This window comes from Oncorhynchus tshawytscha, linkage group LG24, assembly GCF_018296145.1.
Source record: "Oncorhynchus tshawytscha isolate Ot180627B linkage group LG24, Otsh_v2.0, whole genome shotgun sequence".
In the NCBI taxonomy this organism is placed as follows: domain Eukaryota; kingdom Metazoa; phylum Chordata; class Actinopteri; order Salmoniformes; family Salmonidae; genus Oncorhynchus; species Oncorhynchus tshawytscha.
In genome coordinates, this window is record NC_056452.1 from 32,818,667 (window position 1) to 32,841,632 (window position 22,966).

General features: G+C 44.7%; 1 protein-coding gene across 1 annotated transcript in view; it reads right to left on the reverse strand.

Annotated features, from left to right (window-relative positions):
- LOC112236521 (lysosomal-trafficking regulator) overlaps positions 1-22,639 on the reverse strand; it is a 39,894-nt gene extending 17,255 nt beyond the window's left edge. Inside the window, exons 1-11 of the mRNA XM_042305699.1 lie at positions 22,586-22,639; positions 21,816-21,977; positions 21,627-21,682; positions 21,400-21,552; positions 17,905-18,149; positions 17,711-17,777; positions 17,441-17,597; positions 15,420-15,560; positions 9,347-9,564; positions 8,817-9,047; positions 6,330-6,519 (exon numbers count right to left, since the gene is read on the reverse strand). Coding sequence (XP_042161633.1) covers positions 6,330-6,519; positions 8,817-9,047; positions 9,347-9,564; positions 15,420-15,560; positions 17,441-17,597; positions 17,711-17,777; positions 17,905-18,149; positions 21,400-21,552; positions 21,627-21,671 — 1,447 coding nt within the window. The 5' untranslated portion in view covers positions 21,672-21,682; positions 21,816-21,977; positions 22,586-22,639. The remainder of the gene's footprint in view (positions 1-6,329; positions 6,520-8,816; positions 9,048-9,346; positions 9,565-15,419; positions 15,561-17,440; positions 17,598-17,710; positions 17,778-17,904; positions 18,150-21,399; positions 21,553-21,626; positions 21,683-21,815; positions 21,978-22,585) is intronic.
- Between the last annotated feature and the right edge of the window lie 327 nt (positions 22,640-22,966).

Below are 22,966 nucleotides of genomic sequence, written 5' to 3' on the forward strand. Positions count from 1 at the left end.
TGCTCCTCAACACCTAGAGACACAGAGGAGAGGGTCAGTGCTCCTCACACCTAGAGACACAGAGGAGAGGGTCAGTGCTCCTCAACACCTAGAGACACAGAGGAGAGGGTCAGTGCTCCTCAACACCTAGAGACACAGAGGTGAGGGTCAGTGCTCCTCAACACCTAGAGACAGAGGGTCAGTGCTCCTCAACACCTCGAGACACAGAGGAGAGGGTCAGTGCTCCTCAACACCTAGAGACACAGAGGAGAGGGTCAGTGCTCCTCAACACCTAGAGACACAGAGGAGAGGGTCAGTGCTCCTCAACACCTAGAGACACAGAGGAGAGGGTCAGTGCTCCTCAACACCTAGAGACACAGAGAGGGTCAGTGCTCCTCAACACCTAGAGACACAGAGGAGAGGGTCAGTGCTCCTCAACACCTAGAGACACAGAGGAGAGGGTCAGTGCTCCTCAACACCTAGAGACACAGAGGAGAGGGTCAGTGCTCCTCAACACCTAGAGACACAGAGGAGAGGGTCAGTGCTCCTCAACACCTAGAGACACAGAGGAGAGGGTCAGTGCTCCTCAACACAAGAGACACAGAGGAGAGGGTCAGTGCTCCTCAACACCTAGAGACACAGAGGAGAGGGTCAGTGCTCCTCAACACCTAGAGACACAGAGGAGAGGGTCAGTGCTCCTCAACACCTAGAGACACAGAGGAGAGGGTCAGTGCTCCTCAACACCTAGAGACACAGAGGGTCAGTGCTCCTCAACACCTAGAGACACAGAGGAGAGGGTCAGTGCTCCTCAACACCTAGAGACACAGAGGAGAGGGTCAGTGCTCCTCAACACCTAGAGACACAGAGGAGAGGGTCAGTGCTCCTCAACACCTAGAGACACAGAGGAGAGGGTCAGTGCTCCTCAACACCTAGAGACACAGAGGTGAGGGTCAGTGCTCCTCAACACCTAGAGACACAGAGGAGAGGGTCAGTGCTCCTCAACACCTAGAGACACAGAGGAGAGGGTCAGTGCTCCTTAACACCTAGAGACACAGAGGAGAGGGTCAGTGCTCCTCAACACCTAGAGACACAGAGGTGAGGGTCAGTGCTCCTCAACACCTAGAGACACAGCGGAGAGGGTCAGTGTTCCTCAACACCTAGAGACACAGAGGGTCAGTGCTCCTCAACACCTAGACACAGAGGAGAGGGTCAGTGCTCCTCAACACCTAGAGACACAGAGGAGGGGTCAGTGCTCCTCAACACCTAGAAACACAGAGGGAGGGTCAGTGCTCCTCAACACCTAGAGACACAGAGGAGAGGGTCAGTGCTCCTCAACACCTAGAGACAGAGGGTCAGTGCTCCTCAACACCTAGAGACACAGAGGGTCAGTGCTCCGCAACACCTAGAGACACAGAGGGTCAGTGCTCCTCAACACCTAGAGACACAGAGGGTCAGTGCTCCTCAACACCTAGAGACACAGAGGAGAGGGTCAGTGCTCCTCACACCTAGAGACACAGAGGGTCAGTGCTCCTCAACACCTAGAGACACAGAGGAGAGGGTCAGTGCTCCTCAACACCTAGAGACACAGAGGAGAGGGTCAGTGCTCCTCAACACCTAGAGACACAGAGGAGAGGGTCAGTGCTCCTCAACACCTAGAGACACAGAGGAGAGGGTCAGTGCTCCTCAACACCTAGAGACACAGAGGAGAGGGTCAGTGCTCCTCAACACCTAGAGACACAGAGGAGAGGGTCAGTGCTCCTCAACACCTAGAGACACAGAGGAGAGGGTCAGTGCTCCTCAACACCTAGAGACACGGAGGGTCAGTCTTTAGAGCAGATTAGATTACAATTGCCACAACATCAAAAAGACGTGTTACTGTATATATTTATGTCAGGAAAGACCCTTTTTATTTAGTCTGGTTTACCGTTCCAAATAAAACATTTTTTTTCTTCTCTCATGTAAATTAAAAATCAGGTCGCTAGGTGTAGGCAAGGCCATAACCAAATAGGTTAACTGGGATATGACGAAAGAGTTAAATCGGGGTGATTTTTTACACAAACAGACAGTTATTTTCCTTTTCTTATCTATTTTTGCTATCTTTTTGTTAAATGTATTGGAGTGAGATAATTTCTTTTTTTTAGGATTTGTATACCGAGTCCACATCCCCGTCAAACCATTTATTTGGTAAACTACATGGTAATGTAAAAGTTGAATTGTTTTGTGATCCAATACGTAATATAGTACACTGATCATAATTTGGTTTTAATCCAGAGGTTAGAAAAATGATCTAGATCCTCTATGAGGCCGTGGAGAGATTCTAATTCTAAAATGATCGAGATCCTCTATGAGGCCGTGGAGAGATTCTAATTCTAAAATGATCGAGATCCTCTATGAGGCCGTGGAGAGATTCTAATTCTAAAAGTATCTAAATCCTCTATGAGGCCGTGGAGAGACTAATTCTAAAAGTATCTAAATCCTCTATGAGGCCGTGGAGAGATTCTAATTCTAAAAGTATCTAGATCCTCTATGAGGCTTGAGAGATTCTAATTCTAAAACTATGAGGCCGTGGAGAGATTCTAATTCTAAAACTATGAGGCCGTGGAGAGATTCTAATTCTAAAAGTATCTAAATCCTCTATGAGGCCATGGAGAGATTCTAATTCTAAAAGTATCTAAATCCTCTATGAGGCCATGGAGAGATTCTAATTCTAAAAGTATCTAAATCCTCTATGAGGCTGGAGAGATTCTAATTGTGTTTTTAAAAGAAAACATGAATCAATGTACAACGACACCTTAGTTTTTAATCACTGGTTTCTAAACCCTTAATATTATTGTAGGATCTCATTTTAACAGCTAACATTTCGATGGCAATAATAAATAGGTATGCCGATAGTGGACAACCTTGTTTTACTCCTCTAAACTGATAAGTAGCCATTATTTCACATTTTACACCTGTTGGTTGCTACACTTAACTTCAACCCATTTTCTAAGAGATTCACCAAAATGTTTATATTCCAGGCATTTATATATAAACTCCAGTCGTACTTTATCAAAAGCCTTTTCAAAGTCAGCTATGAATACCGGGCCTGGTTTCCCAAATATTTCATAGTATTCTATTGTTTCCAGTAGTTGTCTTATATTATCTCTAAATGTATTGTCCATGTAAAGAACCTGTCTGATTAGGATGAATAATATCGGTCAACACCTTTTTAATTCTATGCGCGAAGCATGTCGCTAGAATTTTTGATTCACAACACTGAAGTGTAACGGGCCCTCCAATGTATTTTAAATAGACTGGATCTTTACCACCTGGGTCCTGTTTCAGTAATAATTAAATCAAACATTTTCGTTGAGTATCTGATAATCTACCATTTTTATAAGAGTGGTTAAAACATACTAATAACGGACCTCTGAGTACATGAAAAAAAGCTATATACCGCCACTGGTATGCCATCCAGGCCTGGAGTTTCCCCAGACTTGAAGGCTTTAATTGCATATAGAAGTTCCTCCTCTGTAATTCGTCCTTCACATGAGTCTTTCTGTACATTTGTATTAATATAAACAATTAACTTTTGTTAGCGGAGATGACAAAACGAAAACGTATGCTTAAAGTTCTTTGCTTCGTCTTTCAAAATGGTTTGGTGAATTATGGGTGACTCCATTTGCAAAAAGTTTCAGTAAATTCTTTTTGGTAGCATTTCTATGCTGAAGATTAGAAAACGAATTGGTGCATTTCTCCTCATATTCCATCCTGTTCGCTTTATTGGATCTTTCTGGAATAAGTTGCTCCGTTTCTTGTTGTTTTTCCTCTTTATTCTGTGCCTTTACGGTACAGTTTTTATTGCTATCTAACTGTTCTGTTAGTCTTTTCATTTTCCTTTGTTAATATGAGCTCTTCTGACCTAAATAATAGTTGTTTTATAGATGAGTACTGAATTGCAGGGCCTCTTGAAGGCACATTTCAAAGTGTCCCATACAATAAGGGGATTATTAATGATTCTGTCCTGGTTAAAAACAAGTTGTCATCCAGTAGGCTTTGATGACATTTCCAAAATCCTCGCCTTCGCAAAAATTCTTTAAGAGTAATGTATAGACCAAAGATTCAATGCTGTTTGTTTGTGAATGTAGGGCAGACAACTGACTAATTGTATTCCCAATATCAGGCTGGTAATATTGGGCTGCAGGAGCTTGTGTTCCCCATCAGCTAGGCATTATTTGGCATGTTTTGAGTTTAGGGGGTGTGTCACAATATATATCAATTGAACTACTTTGGCAGTGAAATATTTTTACACAACCATCAAATTCATAACTGGAAAATATTTGTGATGAGAAAACATATGCTTGTGTTTGGTCCTATCTCGGGTAGGGTTATCTCAAAACTGTCCTTGTCACTAGACGAATAGGAAATGCATACTTTTCTAGTATAATATACTGTGTCACCTTGTTCCTAGTATAATATACTGTACTGTGTCACCTTGTTCCTAGTATAATATACTGTACTGTGTCACCTTGTTCCCAGTATAATATACTGTTCTGTGTCACCTTGTTCCTAGTATAATATACTGTACTGTGTCACCTTGTTCCTAGTATAATATACTGTGTCACCTTGTTCCTAGTATAATATACTGTGTCACCTTGTTCCTAGTATAATATACTGTACTGTGTCACCTTGTTCCCAGTATAATATACTGTACTGTGTCACCTTGTTCCCAGTATAATATACTGTACTGTGTCACCTTGTTCCCAGTATAATATACTGTACTGTGTCACCTTGTTCCTAGTATAATACTGTACTGTGTCACCTTGTTCCTAGTATAATATACTGTACTGTGTCACCTTGTTCCCAGTATAATATACTGTTCTGTGTCACCTTGTTCCTAGTATAATATAATGTGTCACCTTGTTCCTAGTATAATATACTGTACTGTGTCACCTTGTTCGTAGTATAATATAATGTACTGTGTCACCTTGTTCCAAGTATAATATACTGTACTGTGTCACCTTGTTCCTAGTATAATACTGTACTGTGTCACCTTGTTCCTAGTATAATATACTGTACTGTGTCACCTTGTTCCTAGTATAATATACTGTACTGTGTCACCTTGTTCCCAGTATAATATACTGTACTGTGTCACCTTGTTCCTAGTATAATATACTGTACTGTGTCACCTTGTTCCTAGTATAATATACTGTGTCACCTTGTTCCCAGTATAATATACTGTACTGTGTCACCTTGTTCCTAGTATAATATACTGTACTGTGTCACCTTGTTCCTAGTATAATATACTGTGTCACCTTGTTCCAAGTATAATATACTGTACTGTGTCACCTTGTTCCTAGTATAATATACTGTACTGTGTCACCTTGTTCCCAGTATAATATGTGTCACCTTGTTCCTAGTATATTTGTCACCTTGTTCCCAGTATAATATACTGTACTGTGTCTCCTTGTTCCCAGTATAATATACTGTCTCCTTGTTCCCAGTATAATATACTGTGTCACCTTGTTCCTAGTATATGTGTCACCTTGTTCCTAGTATGTGTCACCTTGTTCCTAGTATATGTGTCACCTTGTTCCTAGTATGTGTCACCTTGTTCCTAGTATGTGTCACCTTGTTCCTAGTATATGTGTCACCTTGTTCCTAGTATATGTGTCACCTTGTTCCTAGTATATGTGTCACCTTGTTCCTAGTATATGTGTCACCTTGTTCCTAGTATATGTGTCACCTTGTTCCTAGTATGTGTCACCTTGTTCCTAGTATGTGTCACCTTGTTTCTAGTATATTTGTCACCTTGTTCCTAGTATAATATAATGTACCGTGTCACCTTGTTCCCAGTATAATATACTGTACTGTGTCACCTTGTTCCCAGTATAATATACTGTACTGTGTCACCTGGTTCCTAATATAATGTGTCACCTTGTTCCTAGTATAATATAATGTGTCACCTTGTTCCTAGTATAATATAATGTGTCACCTTGTTCCTAGTATAATATACTGTGTCACCTTGTTCCTAGCATAATATAATGTGTCACCTTGTTCCCGGTATAATATACTGTACTGTGTCACCTGGTTCCTAATATAATGTGTCACCTTGTTCCTAGTATAATATAATGTGTCACCTTGTTCCTAGTATAATATACTGTGTCACCTTGTTCCTAGCATAATATAATGTGTCACCTTGTTCCTAGTATAATATATTGTACTGTGTCACCTTGTTCCTAGTATAATATAATGTGTCACCTTGTTCCCAGTATAATATACTGTACCGTGTCACCTGGTTCCTAATATAATGTGTCACCTTGTTCCTAGTATAATATAATGTGTCACCTTGTTCCTAGTATATTTGTCACCTTGTTCCTTGCTGTAGATCATCATGAGACAGAAGTTGCGTGACAGTCCACAGATGGCTCTGGTAGGGAGAGCCAGTAGAGACCCAAACCTCTCTCCATGGGGCTGGCTGAAACACACTGCAGGGTCTGGAGAGCTGGGGGAGCCCACATACTCACCCCACTTCAGGCCCTTGATCCAGGACAGGGGACTCTGGGGAGGGAAGAGAGGCGGAAGAGGAAGGGGGAGAGAGAGAGGACGATTATTCAACAGCACTGCATAGCCCACCCAGATTCATATAATTTCAATTAAATTGTCATGTAGTAAAGCCCACTTAGCAACAACTGTTTTTCAGGGAGACTACCCTACACTTCTCCATTTATATATATATATATATAAAAACAACTTTATTTAACTATTAAGAACAAATTCTTATTTACAATGACGGCCTACCGGGGAACAGTGGGTTAACTGCCTTGTTCAGGGGAACAGTGGGTTAACTGCCTTGTTCAGGGGAACAGTGGGTTAACTGCCTTGTTCAGGGAACAGTGGGTTAACTGCCTTGTTCAGGGAACAGTGGGTTAACTGCCTTGTTCAGGGGAACAGTGGGTTAACTGCCTTGTTCAGGGAACAGTGGGTTAACTGCCTTGTTCAGGGGAACAGTGGGTTAACTGCCTTGTTCCTCTCTAGGGGAACAGTGGGTTAACTGCCTTGTTCAGGGAACAGTGGGTTAACTGCCTTGTTCAGGGGAACAGTGGGTTAACTGTTTATGTGTCGGGGGGGCTAGGGTCAGTTTGTTATATCTGGAGTACTTCTGTCCTATTCGGTGTTCTGTGTGAATCTAAGTGTGCTGCTTGTTCAGGGAACAGTGGGTTAACTGCCTTGTTCAGGGTTCTGCCTTAACAGTGGGTTAACTTTGCCTTGTTCAGGGAACAGTGGGTTCAACTGCCTTGTTCAGGGGTCAGTGGGTTAACTGCCTTGTTCAGGGGGTTTTAACAGTGGGTTAACTGCAGCTTGTTCAGGGGAACAGTGGGTTAACTGCCTTGTTCAGGGGAACAGTGGGTTAACTGCCTTGTTCAGGGGAACAGTGGGTTAACTGCCTTGTTCAGGGAACTTTGAACAGTGGGTTAACTGCCTTGTTCAGGGGAACAGTGGGTTAACTGCCTTGTTCAGGGGAACAGTGGGTTAACTGCCTTGTTCAGGGGAACAGTGGGTTAACTGCCTTGTTCAGGGGAACAATGGGTTAACTGCCTTGTTCAGGGGAACAATGGGTTAACTGCCTTGTTCAGGGGAACAATGGGTTAACTGCCTTGTTCAGGGGAACAATGGGTTAACTCTCCACCCGGCACAGTCAGAATAGGACTGACCACCCCTCATCGCCTGGTTCCTCTCTAGGTTTCTTCCTAGGTTTTGGCCTTTCTAGGGAGTTTTTCCTAGCCACCGTGCCTCTATTCTAGGCTGTGCTTTGGCAAAGTGGGTGGGGTTATATCCTTCCTGTTTGGCCCTGTCCGTGGGTGTCCTCGGATGGGGCCACAGTGTCTCTTGACCCCTCCTGTCTCAGCCTCCAGTATTTATGCTGCAGTAGTTTATGTGTCGGGGGGCTAGGGTCAGTTTGTTATATCTGGAGTACTTCTCCTGTCCTATTCGGTGTCCTGTGTGAATCTAAGTGTGCGTTCTCTAATTCTCTCCTTCTCCCTTTCTCTCTCTCTCGGAGGACCTGAGCCCTAGGACCATGCCCCAGGACTACCTGACATGATGACTCCTTGCTGTCCCCAGTCCACCTGGCCGTGCTGCTGCTCCAGTTTCAACTGTTCTGCCTTATTATTATTCGACCATGCTGGTCATTTATGAACATTTGAACATCTTGGCCATGTTCTGTTATAATCTCCACCTGGCACAGCCAGAAGAGGACTGGCCACCCCACATAGCCTGGTTCCTCTCTAGGTTTCTTCCTAGGTTTTGGCCTTTCTAGGGAGTTTTTCCTAGCCACCGTGCTTCTACACCTGCATTGCTTGCTGTTTGGGGTTTTAGGCTGGGTTTCTGTACAGCACTTTGAGATATCAGCTGATGTACGAAGGGCTATATAAATACATTTGATTTGATTTTGATTTGATTTATCTGCCTTGTTCAGGGGAACAGTGGGTTAACTGCCTTGTTCAGGGGCAGAACGACAGATTTGTACCTTGTCAGCTCGGGGATTTGATCCAGCAACCTTTTGATTACTGGCCCAACGCTCTAACCACTAGACTACCTGCCGCCCCTCCCCTCTAACCACTAGGCTACCTGCCGCCCCTCCCCTCTAACCACTAGGTTACCTGCCGCCCCCCCATAACTCTCCAGTTTGAACTTTGACCTATCGGGTAGACTATGGGAAGATCTCAATTGCATACTTCTCGCGTCCTCTCTCCTTGTCTCCTTCTCAAAACCCATTGGATGACCCTGGTCTCTCTGAAGGCCAGCTGCACCAGGAGGCCGTAACACCTGACCCTAACCTCTGACCTTTAACCTACCGGGTAAACTATATCTTTGACCTGTTCCCTGGTCTCTCTGAAGGCCAGCTGCACCAGGAGGCCCATGGCAGCGGGAAGCTCTCCCTCCATAATGAGTCTGGGTCCAGCTCTGCTGATGTGGGATGCAGAGAACAGCTGTCTGGGCGTCTGTCCGTACGTCTTGATCATGGTCTCCAAAGCACGCCGCTGCACTGGGTCCTCCACTGACGACACGTCCATACCGAAATATGTCTACGGACGAGGGGAGACAAATCAAATTGACAACCTCGTCAAACAGTTAAAATACAAGCTGATGTCTCTTCTTGTCCAAGGTCAAGCTCACACACAAAAACGTTTTGCAACGGTAAACTAAAAACACAACGTCGATTTTTTGTTGTTGTTGTCGTCCAAATCGAGGCCCTCTCTGTTCCCTTCCGTTCGGTGGGATATATATGGCATAAACAGCTACTCACAGCAGGGTGGAATACGTTGATGGCATGTACAGCTGCCTTCCGTTCGGTGGGATATATATGGCATAAACAGCTACTCACAGCAGGGTGGAATACGTTGATGGCATGTACAGCTGCCTTTCCTTTCTGTTTCAGCCCAAACACCAGGTCGATCCACTGACAGAGGGTCTGAGAGACCTGGTCTGACTCCAGGGCCTGGCGGTGGATCAGGATGAAGAGGCGAGGGTCGTTCCGCGCCCAGGGTGGCAGGTTGACGTGGTTCACACGCTCACTGTTTTGACGCACACCAAAGTCAAAACCTGGAGGAAGACAGAGGACACATTGGAAAGAGGAGAGGATGACTACTGTAAAACATTCCTTACTGCTAATATGGGCGTCTACTGTAAAACATTCCTTACTGCTAATATGGGCGTCTACTGTAAAACATTCCTTACTGCTAATATGGGCGTCTACTGTAAAACATTCCTTACTGCTAATATGGGCGTCTACTGTAAAACATTCCTTACTGCTAATATGGGCGTCTACTGTAAAACATTCCTTACTGCTAATATGGGCGTCTACTGTAAAACATTCCTTACTGCTAAAAACATATGGGCGTCTACTGTAAAACATTCCTTACTGATAATATGGGCGTCTACTGTAAAACATTCCTTACTGCTAATATGGGCGTCTACTGTAAAACATTCCTTACTGCTAATATGGGCGTCTACTGTAAAACATTCCTTACTGCTAATATGGGCGTCTACTGTAAAACATTCCTTACTGCTAATATGGGCGTCTACTGTAAAACATTCCTTACTGCTAATATGGGCGTCTACTGTAAAACATTCCTTACTGCTAATATGGGCGTCTACTGTAAAACATTCCTTACTGCTAATATGGGCGTCTACTGTAAAACATTCCTTATTGCTAATATGGGCTTACTGCTAATATGGGCGTCTACTGTAAAACATTCCTTACTGCTAATATGGGCGTCTACTGTAAAACATTCCTTACTGATAATATGGGCGTCTACTGTAAAACATTCCTTACTGCTAATATGGGCGTCTACTGTAAAACATTCCTTACTGCTAATATGGGCGTCTACTGTAAAACATTCCTTACTGCTAATATGGGCGTCTACTGTAAAACATTCCTTACTGCTAATATGGGCGTCTACTGTAAAACATTCCTTACTGATAATATGGGCGTCTACTGTAAAACATTCCTTACTGATAATATGGGCGTCTACTGTAAAACATTCCTTACTGATAATATGGGCGTCTACTGTAAAACATTCCTTACTGCTAATACTGTAAAACATTCCTTACTGCTAATATGGGCGTCTACTGTAAAACATTCCTTACTGCTAATATGGGCGTCTACTGTAAAACATTCCTTACTGCTAATATGGGCGTCTACTGTAAAACATTCCTTACTGCTAATATGGGCGTCTACTGTAAAACATTCCTTACTGCTAATATGGGCGTCTACTGTAAAACATTCCTTACTGATAATATGGGCGTCTACTGTAAAACATTCCTTACTGCTAATATGGGCGTCTACTGTAAAACATTCCTTACTGCTAATATGGGCGTCTACTGTAAAACATTCCTTACTGCTAATATGGGCGTCTACTGTAAAACATTCCTTACTGCTAATATGGGCGTCTACTGTAAAACATTCCTTACTGCTAATATGGGCGTCTACTGCTAATATGGGCGTCTACTGCTAATATGGGCGTCTACTGTAAAACATTCCTTACTGCTAATATGGGCGTCTACTGTAAAACATTCCTTACTGATAATATGTGACCAACCGGCTCGATTCGGTCTTATGTAGCAAAATTTGAATTTGTGTTTTTTACATTGGATAAAAGTAGAGACTCGGAGCTGGAAAATTGTACATCAAACACTACAGTTGAGGAACAATGGGAAAGTAATTCTGCTTTGAAAGTTGATCAACTTGTAACATATAAAATGGCCTTTGAAATGTTTTGGTTCCTACTGGAGAGCTCTTCTTTGTCTACACCCAGTCAGCATCGTTCACACCCTCTTAAACTTTAGCTTGTCCTTGTTCATGCCGGCAGAGAAGAGCTACAACTTCCTAATCAAAACCTCACTCTTGTACCGCACATTGAACATAGTTGGAGTCCCTGTAATCCTCGATTCACATCATTCAGGCGAGAAAAAGTTCCTTGGTGCCAACGACCCCAGTTTGGGAATACCTTCACTAAACAATCAAAGATTGTGGATCAAATCAAATGGAATTTGTCACATGCTCGGAATACAACCTTAGTGAAATGCTTACTTTACAAACCCTTAACCAACAACGCAGTTCAAGAAATAGAGTTAAGAAAATATTTACTAAATAAACAAAAGTGAAAATAAAATAAATAAAAGTTACACAAGAAAATGACATAACAATAACGAGGCTATATACAGAGGGTACCGTTACAGAGGCAATGTCCTGGGGGTAGAGGTTAGACGAGGTAATTTGTAAAGTGCCTGTGCATAGATAATAAACAGCGAGTAGCAGCAGTGTAAAAACAAAGGGACGGTGGGGTCAATGTAAATGGTCCGGGTGGCCATTTTGATTCATTGTTCAGCAGTCTTATGGCTTGGGGGTAGAAGCTGTTAAGGAGCCTTTTGTACCTCGACTTCACGCTCCGGCACTGCTTGCAGTGTGGTAGCAGAGAGAACAGACTGACTTGGGTGACTGGAGTCTTTGACCATTTTCAGGGCTTTCCTCTGACACCGCCTAGTATATATCCTACATGGCAGGAGGCTTGGCCCCAGTGATGTACAGGGCCGTACGCACTACCCTCTGTAGCGCCTTACGGTTGGATGCCGAGCAGTTGCCATACCAGGATGTGATGCAACCGGCCAGGATGCTCTCGATGGTGCAGCTGTAGAACTTTTGGAGGATCTGGGAACCCATGCCAAATCTTTTCAGTCTCCTGAGGGGTTAAAGGTTTTTGGGGAAAAAGTGTTGTTGTGCCCTCTTCATGACTGTCGTGGTATGTTTGGACCATGAAAGTTCATTGGTGATGTGGACACAAAGGAACTTGAAACTCTCAACCTGCTCCACTTCAGCCCCATTGGTGTTAATGTGGGCCTGTTCGGCCCTCCTTTTCCGCCACGATCAGCTCCTTTGTCTTGCTCACATTGAGGTTGTTGTCCTGCCACCACACTGCCAGTTCTCTCACCTCCTCCCTATAGGCCGTCTCATTGTTGTCAGCGTTCAGGCCTACCACTGTTGTGTCATCAGCAAAGTTAATGATGGTGTTGGAGTCGTGCTTGGCCATGCAGTTGTGGGTGAACAGGGAGTACAGGAGGGGACTAAGTACACACCCCTGAGGGCCCCCAGTGTTAAGGATCAGCATGGCAGACGTGTTGTTACCTACCCATAGCACCTGGGTGCGGCCCGTCAGGAAGTCCAGGATCCAGGTGCAAAGGGAGGTGTTTAGTCCCAGGTTCCTTAGCGTAGTGATGAGCTTTGTGTTGAATGCTGAGCTGTAGTCAATGACCAGCATTCTCACATAGGTGTTCCTTTTGTCCAGGTGGGAAAAGGCAGTGTGGAGCGTGATTGAGATTGTATCATCTGTGGATCTGTTGGGGCGAATTGGACTGGGTCTAGGGCTTCCGGCATGATGGAGTTGACGTGAGCCATGACCAGCCTTTCAAAGCACATCCAACGTGAGTGCTACGGGTCAGTAAACATTTAAGCAGGTTACCTTCACTTTCTTGAGCACAGGGACTATGGTGGTCTGTTTGAAACATGTAGGTATTAGAGACTCAGTCAGCGAGAGGTGGAAAATGTCAGTGAAGACACTTGCCAGTTGGTATGTTCTGCGTACACGTCCTGGTAATCTGTCTGGCCCAGCGGCTTTGTGAATGTGGACCTGTTTAACCTCTCATGGGTAGGGGGCAGTATTTACACTTCCGGATGAAAAGTGTGCCCAAAGTAAATTGCCTGTTACTTGGGCCCAGAAGCTAGGATATGCATATCATTGGTAGATTTGGATAGAAAACATTAACGTTTCTAAAACTGTGAAAATAATGTCTATGAATATAACAGAACTGATATGGCAGGCGGACCATGTTTACAGGTAATTTATTAGATACTATGTAGGCACGTTGGGCGAGTTAAAACTGGTGTATTTTGGAATCAAACGCGCCAAATAAATGGACATTTTTGGGACATAAAGGACATTATCGAACAAAAGACTATTTGTGATGTTTCTGGGACATTTTGGAGTTCCAACAGAAGAAGATCTTCAAAGGAATTAACTATATCGCAATTTTTGACTTTTGTGTCGCACCTGCCTGGTTGAAAAATTATTTTAATGTGTTTGTATGTGGGGCGCTGTCCTCAGATAATCGCATGGTGAGCTTTCGCCATAAAGCCTTTTTGAAATCTGACACAGCGGCTGGATTAACAAGAAGTTAAGCTTTATTTTCATGTGTAACACATATTTCCAAGAGTGTTAAATATTTTAATTTAGTATTTTGCACTCTGGCCAGGTGGGACGCTACCTGCCCATAAGAAGTTAAAGGTCTTGCTCACATTGGCTACGGATGAGATCACACAGTCGTCCGGAACAGCTGGTGCTCTCATGCATGCTTCAGTGTTGCTTGCCACGAAGTGAGCATAGAAAGGCATTAAGCTCGTCTGGTAGGCTCGCGTCACTCATCGTGGATGAGTTTTTCTTTGTAGTCTGTACTAGTTTGCAAGCCCTGCCACATCCGACAAGCGTCAGAGCCGGTGTAGTATGAATAAATCTTATTCCTGTATCGACGTTTTCCCTGTTCGATGGTTAATCTGTGGGCATAGCAGGATTTCCTATAAACGTCCAGATTATTGTCCCACTCCTTGAAAGCGGCAGCTTTAGCCTTTAGCTCGGTGCAGATGTTGCCTGTAATCCATGGCTTCTGGTTGGGATATGTACGTACAGTCACTGTGGGAAATACATTGTCAATGCATTTATTGATGAAGCTGGTGACTGGTCTCTCCCCAATGTCATTGGAAGAATCCCAGAACAGATTCCAGTCTGTGCTACCAAAACCGTCCTGTAGGTTAGCATCCGCGTCATTTGACCACTTCCGTATTGAGCGAGTCACTGGTACTTCCTGCTTTAGTTTTTGCTTGTAAGCAGGAATCAGGAGGATAGAATTATGGTCAGATTTGCCAAATGGAGGGTGAGGGAGAGCTTTGTATTAGCTTTATGCGTCTCTGTGTGGAGTAAAGGAGGTCTAGAGTTTTTTCCCCTCTGGTTCCACATTTGACATGCTGGTAGAAATGAGGTAAAACTGATTTAAGTTTCCCTGCATTAAAGTCCCCGGCCACTGGGAGCACCTCTTCTGGATGAGCATTTTCTTGTTTGGTTATGACCTTACACAGCTCATTGAGTGGGGTCTTAGTGCCAGCATCGGTTTGTGGTGGTAAATAGACGGCTACGAATAATATAGATGAGAACTCCTCTCGGTAGATATGTGGTCTACAGCTTATCATGAGGTATTCTACCTCAGGCGAACAGAACCGCAATACTTCTTTAATATTAGACATTGACAAAGACACACCCCCGCCCCTGACTGACATAGCTGCTCTGTCCTGAGAAGCCAGCCAGATCAATATTATCTGTGTCGTCGTTAAGCCACGTCTCGGTGAAACATAAGATATTACAGATTTGAATGCCCCGTTGGTAGAATAGTCTTAATTGTAGATCGTACAGTTTGTTTTCCAATGATTCCAACTACCTACTCGACGGCAAATTCTTACAAGACACCCCGCCCTCCCCTTTTCTCTGTATTTTCTTCACGCTGATGACAGGGATTTGGGCCTGGTCTCGACAAAGGAGTATATCTTTCAAGGTCAGACTCATTAAAGAAAAATCGTTGTCCAGTTCGACGTGAGAAATCGCTATTCTGATGTCCAGTAGCTCTTTTCGGTCATTAGACACGGTAGCAGCAACATTATGTACAAAATAAGTTACAAAAAATGTGGGGGAAAAAAAAAAAAAAAAGCTTGGACCTTGTAAATGGCAGCCATCCCCTCCGGCACAATTATCATATCGTCTTTTCCTCTCAGTTGACGAGGAACTCTGAGAGGTAATATAACTCTGGTAAGCACTCTTTGTGTTACAGAGGTCTGTGTGTGTGGTCTATTCTCCTACCCTCTCTGTTGACCAGGAACTCCGGGAGGTAAAAGAACTCTGGTATTAGCTCCTTGACGTCAGTCATGCTCTCGAACGAGGAGAGACGCCATGTTGTATTCATAGAGTGGAACGTCCGGTCAGGGATATCAAAGCTCTGGTCTGCAACACACACACACACACACACTAATTAAACCTGTGTTCTGATGATACAGGACCAACACAGTGTCTTTATCTTGGTGAATGAGCTTCCTTTCATTGCCTTGTGAACCACCGCTTCTGAATTCAATTACACTTCTATCAACAAAGATGAGAGGCTTCGGAGGAAGAGCAGTAGAAAGACAAGAGCAGAGGAAGAGAGAAACGGGATGAGAGGTAGAGAGGAAGAGAGAAACGGGATGAGAGGTAGAGAGGAAGAGAGAAACGGGATGAGAGGTAGAGAGGAAGAGAGAAACGGGATGAGAGGTAGAGAGGAAGAGAGAAACGGGATGAGAGGTAGAGAGGAAGAGAGAAACGGGATGAGAGGTAGAGAGGAAGAGAGAAACGGGATGAGAGAGAGAGGAAGAGAGAAACGGGATGAGAGGTAGAGAGGAAGAGAGAAACGGGATGAGAGGTAGAGAGGAAGAGAGAAACGGGATGAGAGGTAGAGAGGAAGAGAGAAACGGGATGAGAGGTAGAGAGGAAGAGAGAAACGGGATGAGAGGTAGAGAGGAAGAGAGAAACGGGATGAGAGGTAGAGAGGAAGAGAGAAACGGGATGAGAGGTAGAGAGGAAGAGAGAAACGGGATGAGAGGTAGAGAGGAAGAGAGAAACGGGATGAGAGGTAGAGAGGAAGAGATATGGAAGAGGAGAACAGGGGGGAGTCAGAGGGATAGAGAGAAGTTTGAGTGTGAAAAGGGGGAGAGAAAGCCTATCAGAGGAAGCCTTTGATGCATGCCAGCCATTGGATCAGATCAGTCTTAGTTAGATCAGGACGTTGTTCTCAGAACACGGCGCTACAACAGCCTCAGGATCATGCTAATAACACAATACAGATGGCAGTGATCAGCCTCATGTTAATAACACAATACAGATGGCAGTGATCAGCCTCAGGATCATGCTAATAACACAATACAGATGGCAGTGATCAGCCTCAGGATCATGCTAATAACACAATACAGATGGCTGTGATCAGCCTCAGGATCATGCTAATAACACAATACAGATGGCTGTGATCAGCCTCAGGATCATGCTAATAACACAATACAGATGGCAGTGATCAGTCTCAGGATCATGCTAATAACACAACACAGATGGCAGTGATCAGCCTCAGGATCATGCTAATAACACAATACAGATGGCAGTGATCAGCCTCAGGATCATGCTAATAACACAATACAGATGGCAGTGATCAGCCTCAGGATCATGCTAATAACACAATACAGATGGCAGTGATCAGCCTCAGCCTCAGGATCATGCTAATAACACAACACAGATTGCAGTGATCAGCCTCATGCCAATAACACAATACAGATGGATGTGATCAGCCTCAGCCTCAGGGGATCATGCTAATAACACAACACAGATGGCAGTGATCAGCCTCAACTTCATGCTAATAACACAATACAGATGGCAGTGATCAGCCTCAGCCTCATGCCAATAACAAAATACAGATGGATGTGATCAGCCTCAGCCTCAGGGGATCATGCTAATAACACAACACAGATGGCAGTGATCAGCCTCAACTTCATGCTAATAACACAATACAGATGGCAGTGATCAGCCTCAGCCTCATGCTAATAACACAATACAGATGGCAGTGATCAGCCTCAGGATCATGCTAATAACACAATACAGATGGCAGTGATCAGCCTCAGCCTCAGGATCATGCTAATAACACAACACAGATGGCAGTGATCAGCCTCATGCTAATAACACAATACAGATGGCAGTGATCAGCCTCATGCTAATGGCAGTGATCTTTTATATGCTGCTGAATGAAAATAGCTATTCCTAGAAGAAGAGAGCTACATTAGAAGTACACATCTGTGTGGGTGTCTTACCCTGGTAGGCCAGGAACATCTTGGTGAATGGAGGCATGCGAACCAGGAAGTGTAGTACAGTGCCAGAGTTGGAGTAGTGAGATCCGTAATGGTACGGCTGGACAGGAGGCATGGGGTCGTCATCATGCGCTCCCTTACGATACTCCTCCTCTAGATACTGGAAGAGGTAGAAACTCCAGTTTATGCGACGTGTGTAATGAATACATGTGAAAAACTGACCTTGTATCCAAGAGAAGCAGTAACACAGTAAGGCTGCATTGAGCTGTTCACCTTATAATTGTCCACATAGCGATCCTCCTTCTCTTTAGACTGGACTGCTATGGGCTTGTTCAGGTTCCTGAAAACAGTCCAAAAAGAGAGAATGAAAAGGTCAAACTTCCTGTTCTGTTTTTCTTTGGTCCAATTAACACGTCGGTTCGTTATAACACTGACCCTTAGCTAACCGTGTTAGTACTACAACTGACCTGTAGATGGAGCTGTCCCCCAGGTCCAGTGTCTCTGAGATGTAGTCCCTCAGTATGAAGGGGAAGACAGGGTACTGCATCAGGTCGTTGAAGCTCCGCCCAGAGTGTTTGTTGAGGTGCGTCAAGTACTCAAAGTTACTGATCTGCCCCGAGCCCCACAGGTGTGTTAATGCCGTGATGTTACCATACTCCAGGAGGTTGGGGAGGTCGGAGGTCAGGATGTTGTGGTACACGTCATCACGGAACTACGGAAATGTAAAATCTAGTTTTATTGCATGTGAAATACTTAAGCCATCACTTTTTAGCTAGCTGCAGCTCAGTATTGTGTTAGGTTATGCTAGCTGATACAACCACTTTCCACTAGCATTGCTACATGCTACAAAATGCTAGCCAGGATATTACATACTGAACAGAAACATAAATGCAACATGCAACAATTTAATTACATTTACCGAGTTACATTCCATAAAGAAATCCGTCAAATTAAATAAATTCATGGATTTATTTATGGAATAGAACATGACTGGGAATACAGTTAAAGTTGGAAGTTGACATTCACCTTTACCAAATACAGTTAAACTCAGTTTTTCACAATTCCTGACATTTAATCCTGGTAAAAATGCCCTGTCTTAGGTCAGTTAGAATCACCACTTAATTTTAAGAATGTGAAATGTCAGAATAATAGTAGGGAGAATGATTTATTTCAGCTTTTATTTATTTCATCACATTCCCAGTGGATCATAAGTTTACATACACTCAATTAGTATTTGGTAGCATTGCCTTTAAATTGTCTAACTTGGGTCAAACATTTTGGGTGGTGCTGAGTCAGGTTTGTAGGCCTCCTTGCTCACACACGTTTTTTAAGATCTGCCCACAAATTTTCTATAGGATTGAGGTCAGGGCTTTGTGATGGCCACTCCAATACCTTGACTTTGTTGTCCTTAAGCCATTTTGCCACAACTTTGGAAGTATGCTTGGGGTCATTGTCCATTTGGAAAACCCATTTGCGACCAAGCTTTAACTTCCTGACTGATGTCTTGAGATGTTGCTTCAATATATCCACATACTTTTCCTCCCTCATGATGCCATCTATTTTGTGAAGTGCACCAGTCCCTCCTGCAGCAAAGCACCCCCACAACATGATGCTGCCACCCACGCGCTTCACGGTTGGGATGGTGTTCTTTGGCTTGCAAGCCTCCCCCTTTTTTCTCCAAACATAACGATGGTCATTATGGCCAAACAGTTCCATTTTTGTTTCATCAGACCTGAGGATATTTCTCCAAAAAGTACGATCTTTGTCCCCATGTGCAGTTGCAAACCATAGTCTGTCTTTTTTATGGCGGTTTTGGAGCAGTGGCTTCTTCCTTGCTGTGCAGCCTTTCAGGTTGGCGATATAGGACTCATTTTTATTGTGGATATACTAGATACTTTAGTACCTCCAGCATTTTGCATCTTCACAAGGTCCTTTGCTGTTGTTCTGGGATTGATTTGCACTTTTCGCACCAAAGTACGTTCATCTCTAGGAGACAGAACGCGTCTCCTTCCTGAGCGGTATGACGGCTGCGTGGTCCCATGGTGTTTATTCTTGCGTACTATTGTTTGTACAGATGAACATGGTACCTTCAGGCGTTTGGAAATTGCTCCCAAGGATGATCCATACTTGTGGAGGTCTGCATTTTGTTTTTGAGGTCTTAGCTGATTTTTTTCATTTTCCCATGATGTCAAGTAAAGAGGCACTGAGTTTGAAGGTAGGCCTTGAAATACATCCACAAGTACACCTCCAATTGACTCAAATGATATTAATTAGCCTATTATAAGCTTCTAAAGCATGACATAATTTTCTGGAATTTTCCAAGCTGTTTAAAGGCACATTCAACTTAGTTTCTGTAAACTTCTGACGCACTAGTATTGTGATAGTGAATTATAAGTGAAATAATCTGTCTGTAAACAATTGATGGAAAAATGACTTGTGTCATGCACAAAGTAGATGTCCTAACCGACTTGCCAAAACTATAGTTTGTTAACAAGAAGTTTGTGGAGTGGTTGAAAAACTAGTTTTAATCACTCCAACATACGTGTATGTAAACTTCTGACTTCAACTGTACACCTGTTGTACAGAAACCATTAAAAAAAAATGGGCCTCAGGATCGCCATCGGTAAAATCGCCATCGGTAAAATGCAATTGTGTTCATTGTCCGTAGCTATGCCTGCTCATACCATAACCCCACCACCACCACCACCACGGGGCACTCTGTTCACAACATTGACGTCAGCAAATCGCTCGCCCACATGACTTCATACACGCGGTTGTGAAGCCGGTTCGACGTGTTGCCAAATTCTCTAAAACGACGGAGGCGGGCTTATGGTAGAGAAATGAGCATTACATTATCTGGCAACATCTCTGATGGACATTCCTGCAGTCAGCATGTCAATTGTATCCTCCCTCAAAATTTGAGACATCTGTGGTATTGTTTGTGACAAAATTGCACATTTTAGAGTGGCCATTTATTGTCCCCAGCACAAGGTGCACCTGTGTAATGATCATGCTGTTTATTCATCTTGATATGCCACACCTGTCAGGTGGATGGATTATCTTTGTAAGGGAGAAATGCTCACTAACAGGAATGGAAACACATTTGTGCACAACATTTTAGAGAAACAAGATTTTTGTGCATATGGAACATTTCTGGGATCTTTTATTCCAACTCATGAAACATGGGACCAACACTTTACATGTTGCGTTTTTATATTTGTGTTCAGTAGAAATAAAGAACACCTACAAAAGATGGGGAGATGCTGAACTATCAACCCTGGTGTGAAAGGCTAGCAGGAGACCTTGTGCTCTTTAGCCTACCCTACCTTGGTGGTGTGGAAGGGTAGCAGGAGACCCTGTGCTCTTTAGTCCACCCTACCTTGGTGGTGTCGAAGGGTAGCAGGAGACCCTGTGCTCTTTAGTCTACCCTACCTTGGTGGTGTGGAAGGGTAGCAGGAGACCCTGTGCTCTTTAGCCTACCCTACCTTGGTGGTGTGGAAGGGTAGCAGGAGACCCTGTGCTCTTTAGTCCACCCTACCTTGGTGGTGTGGAAGGGTAGCAGGAGACCCTGTGCTCTTTAGTACACCCTACCTTGGTGGTGTGGAAGGGTAGCAGGAGACCCTGTGCTCTTTAGCCTACCCTACCTTGGTGGTGTGGAAGGGTAGCAGGAGACCCTGTGCTCTTTAGTCCACCCTACCTTGGTGGTGTGGAAGGGTAGCAGGAGACCCTGTGCTCTTTAGCCTACTCTACCTTGGTGGTGTGGAAGGGTAGCAGGAGACCCTGTGCTCTTTAGTCTACCCTACCTTGGTGGTGTGGAAGGGTAGCAGGAGACCCTGTGCTCTTTAGTCCACCCTACCTTGGTGGTGTGGAAGGGTAGCAGGAGACCCTGTGCTCTTTAGCCTACTCTACCTTGGTGGTGTGGAAGGGTAGCAGGAGACCCTGTGCTCTTTAGTCTACCCTACCTTGGTGGTGTGGAAGGCCAGCAGGAGAGTCCGTCCGTTGGTGAGGAAGATCTCTACAGCGTTGTCTCTGAGCTGCCACCACCTCTTATGGACCTCCTTAATCTCCTCATAGGTCCAGGAGAATGACGCTGCCTCCGTCTCCCCGTGGGCACTCTGTCACAACACACACAGTGAGCAACAACATCACTATATCTGTTCTAAATGTACAGGTGTAGAGAGAGGGTTACCTGGTTGTCATGGGCGTCAGCTGCGTTATCCTCCACAAAGTACATCCCAGACTTCCCTGTGAGGGGTCAAAAGGTCACTGTGTGAGTAAGAGTACACACCAGGAAATAGAGCCTTAGGCAGCCTGAATGGGACCAGAACAAACTCACTGGACAATAAAGCTAGGAGGTGGTGTGTGTGTGGTCCCTTACCCAGCAGCAGCTCCCCAGAGGTCTCTCTAGAGGGAGCAACACTGATGCAGCGTCTGGTGAATCTGATTGGTTCGCTGGTGGCCTTGTCTTTCACCGTGGAGGAGAAGGAGGAGTGGGTCTTATCCTCAAACAGGAAGGACAGTGGAGCCCGCGCTGCTGGGTCTGAAAGGTCAGACAGAGGCAGATAGACAGGGTCAGACAGGCAGGGTCAGACAGGCAGATAGACAGACAGACATGGTCGGTCAGACAGGCAGACTGGATCAGGCAGATGGGTTCAGGCAGACGGGATCAGGCAGATGGGTTCAGGCAGACGGGATCAGGCAGATGGGTTCAGGCAGACGGGATCAGGCAGATGGGTTCAGGCAGACGGGATCAGGCAGATGGGTTCAGGCAGATGGGTTCAGGCAGACGGGATCAGGCAGACGGGATCCATAACGGGTTTCCAGATAGTGCTCTCAAAAGCGAAAATGAAGGAAAACATGAAAAGCTCTTTTTTTGCAGCTGTTAGGATGTTATCCCTAGTGGTGGTTATCCCTAGTGGATGTTATCCCTAGTGGTGGTTATCCCTAGTGGTGGTTATCCCTAGTGGATGTTATCCCTAGTGGATGTTATCCCTAGTGGTGCTGAAGATCAGACTTATTATATTTTAAAATGTATGTCTGGCTTGCGTCGGTCTTTGAGCAGGTACTTGTTGGGGATGGTGAGGGGTTATGGGTGAGGGGTTATGGGTGAGGGTTATGGGTGAGGGTTAGGGGTTAGGGTCACAGTACCGTCTGGCTTGCGTCGGTCTTTGAGCAGGTACTTGTTGGGGATGGTGAGGGTTAGGGGTTATGGGTGAGGGTTAGGGGTTATGGGTGAGGGTTAGGGGTTATGGGTGAGGGTTAGGGGTTATGGGTGAGGGTTAGGGTCACAGTACCGTCTGGCTTGCATCGGTCTTTGAGCAGGTACTTGTTGGGGATGGTGAGGGTTAGGGGTTAGGGGTGGGGGTTATGGGTTATGGGTTATGGTCACAGTACCGTCTGGCTTGCGTCGGTCTTTGAGCAGGTACTTGTTGGGGATTGTGAGGGTGAGGGGTTATGGGTGAGGGTTAGGGGTGAGGGTTAGGGTCACAGTACCGTCTGGCTTGCGTCGGTCTTTGAGCAGGTACTTGT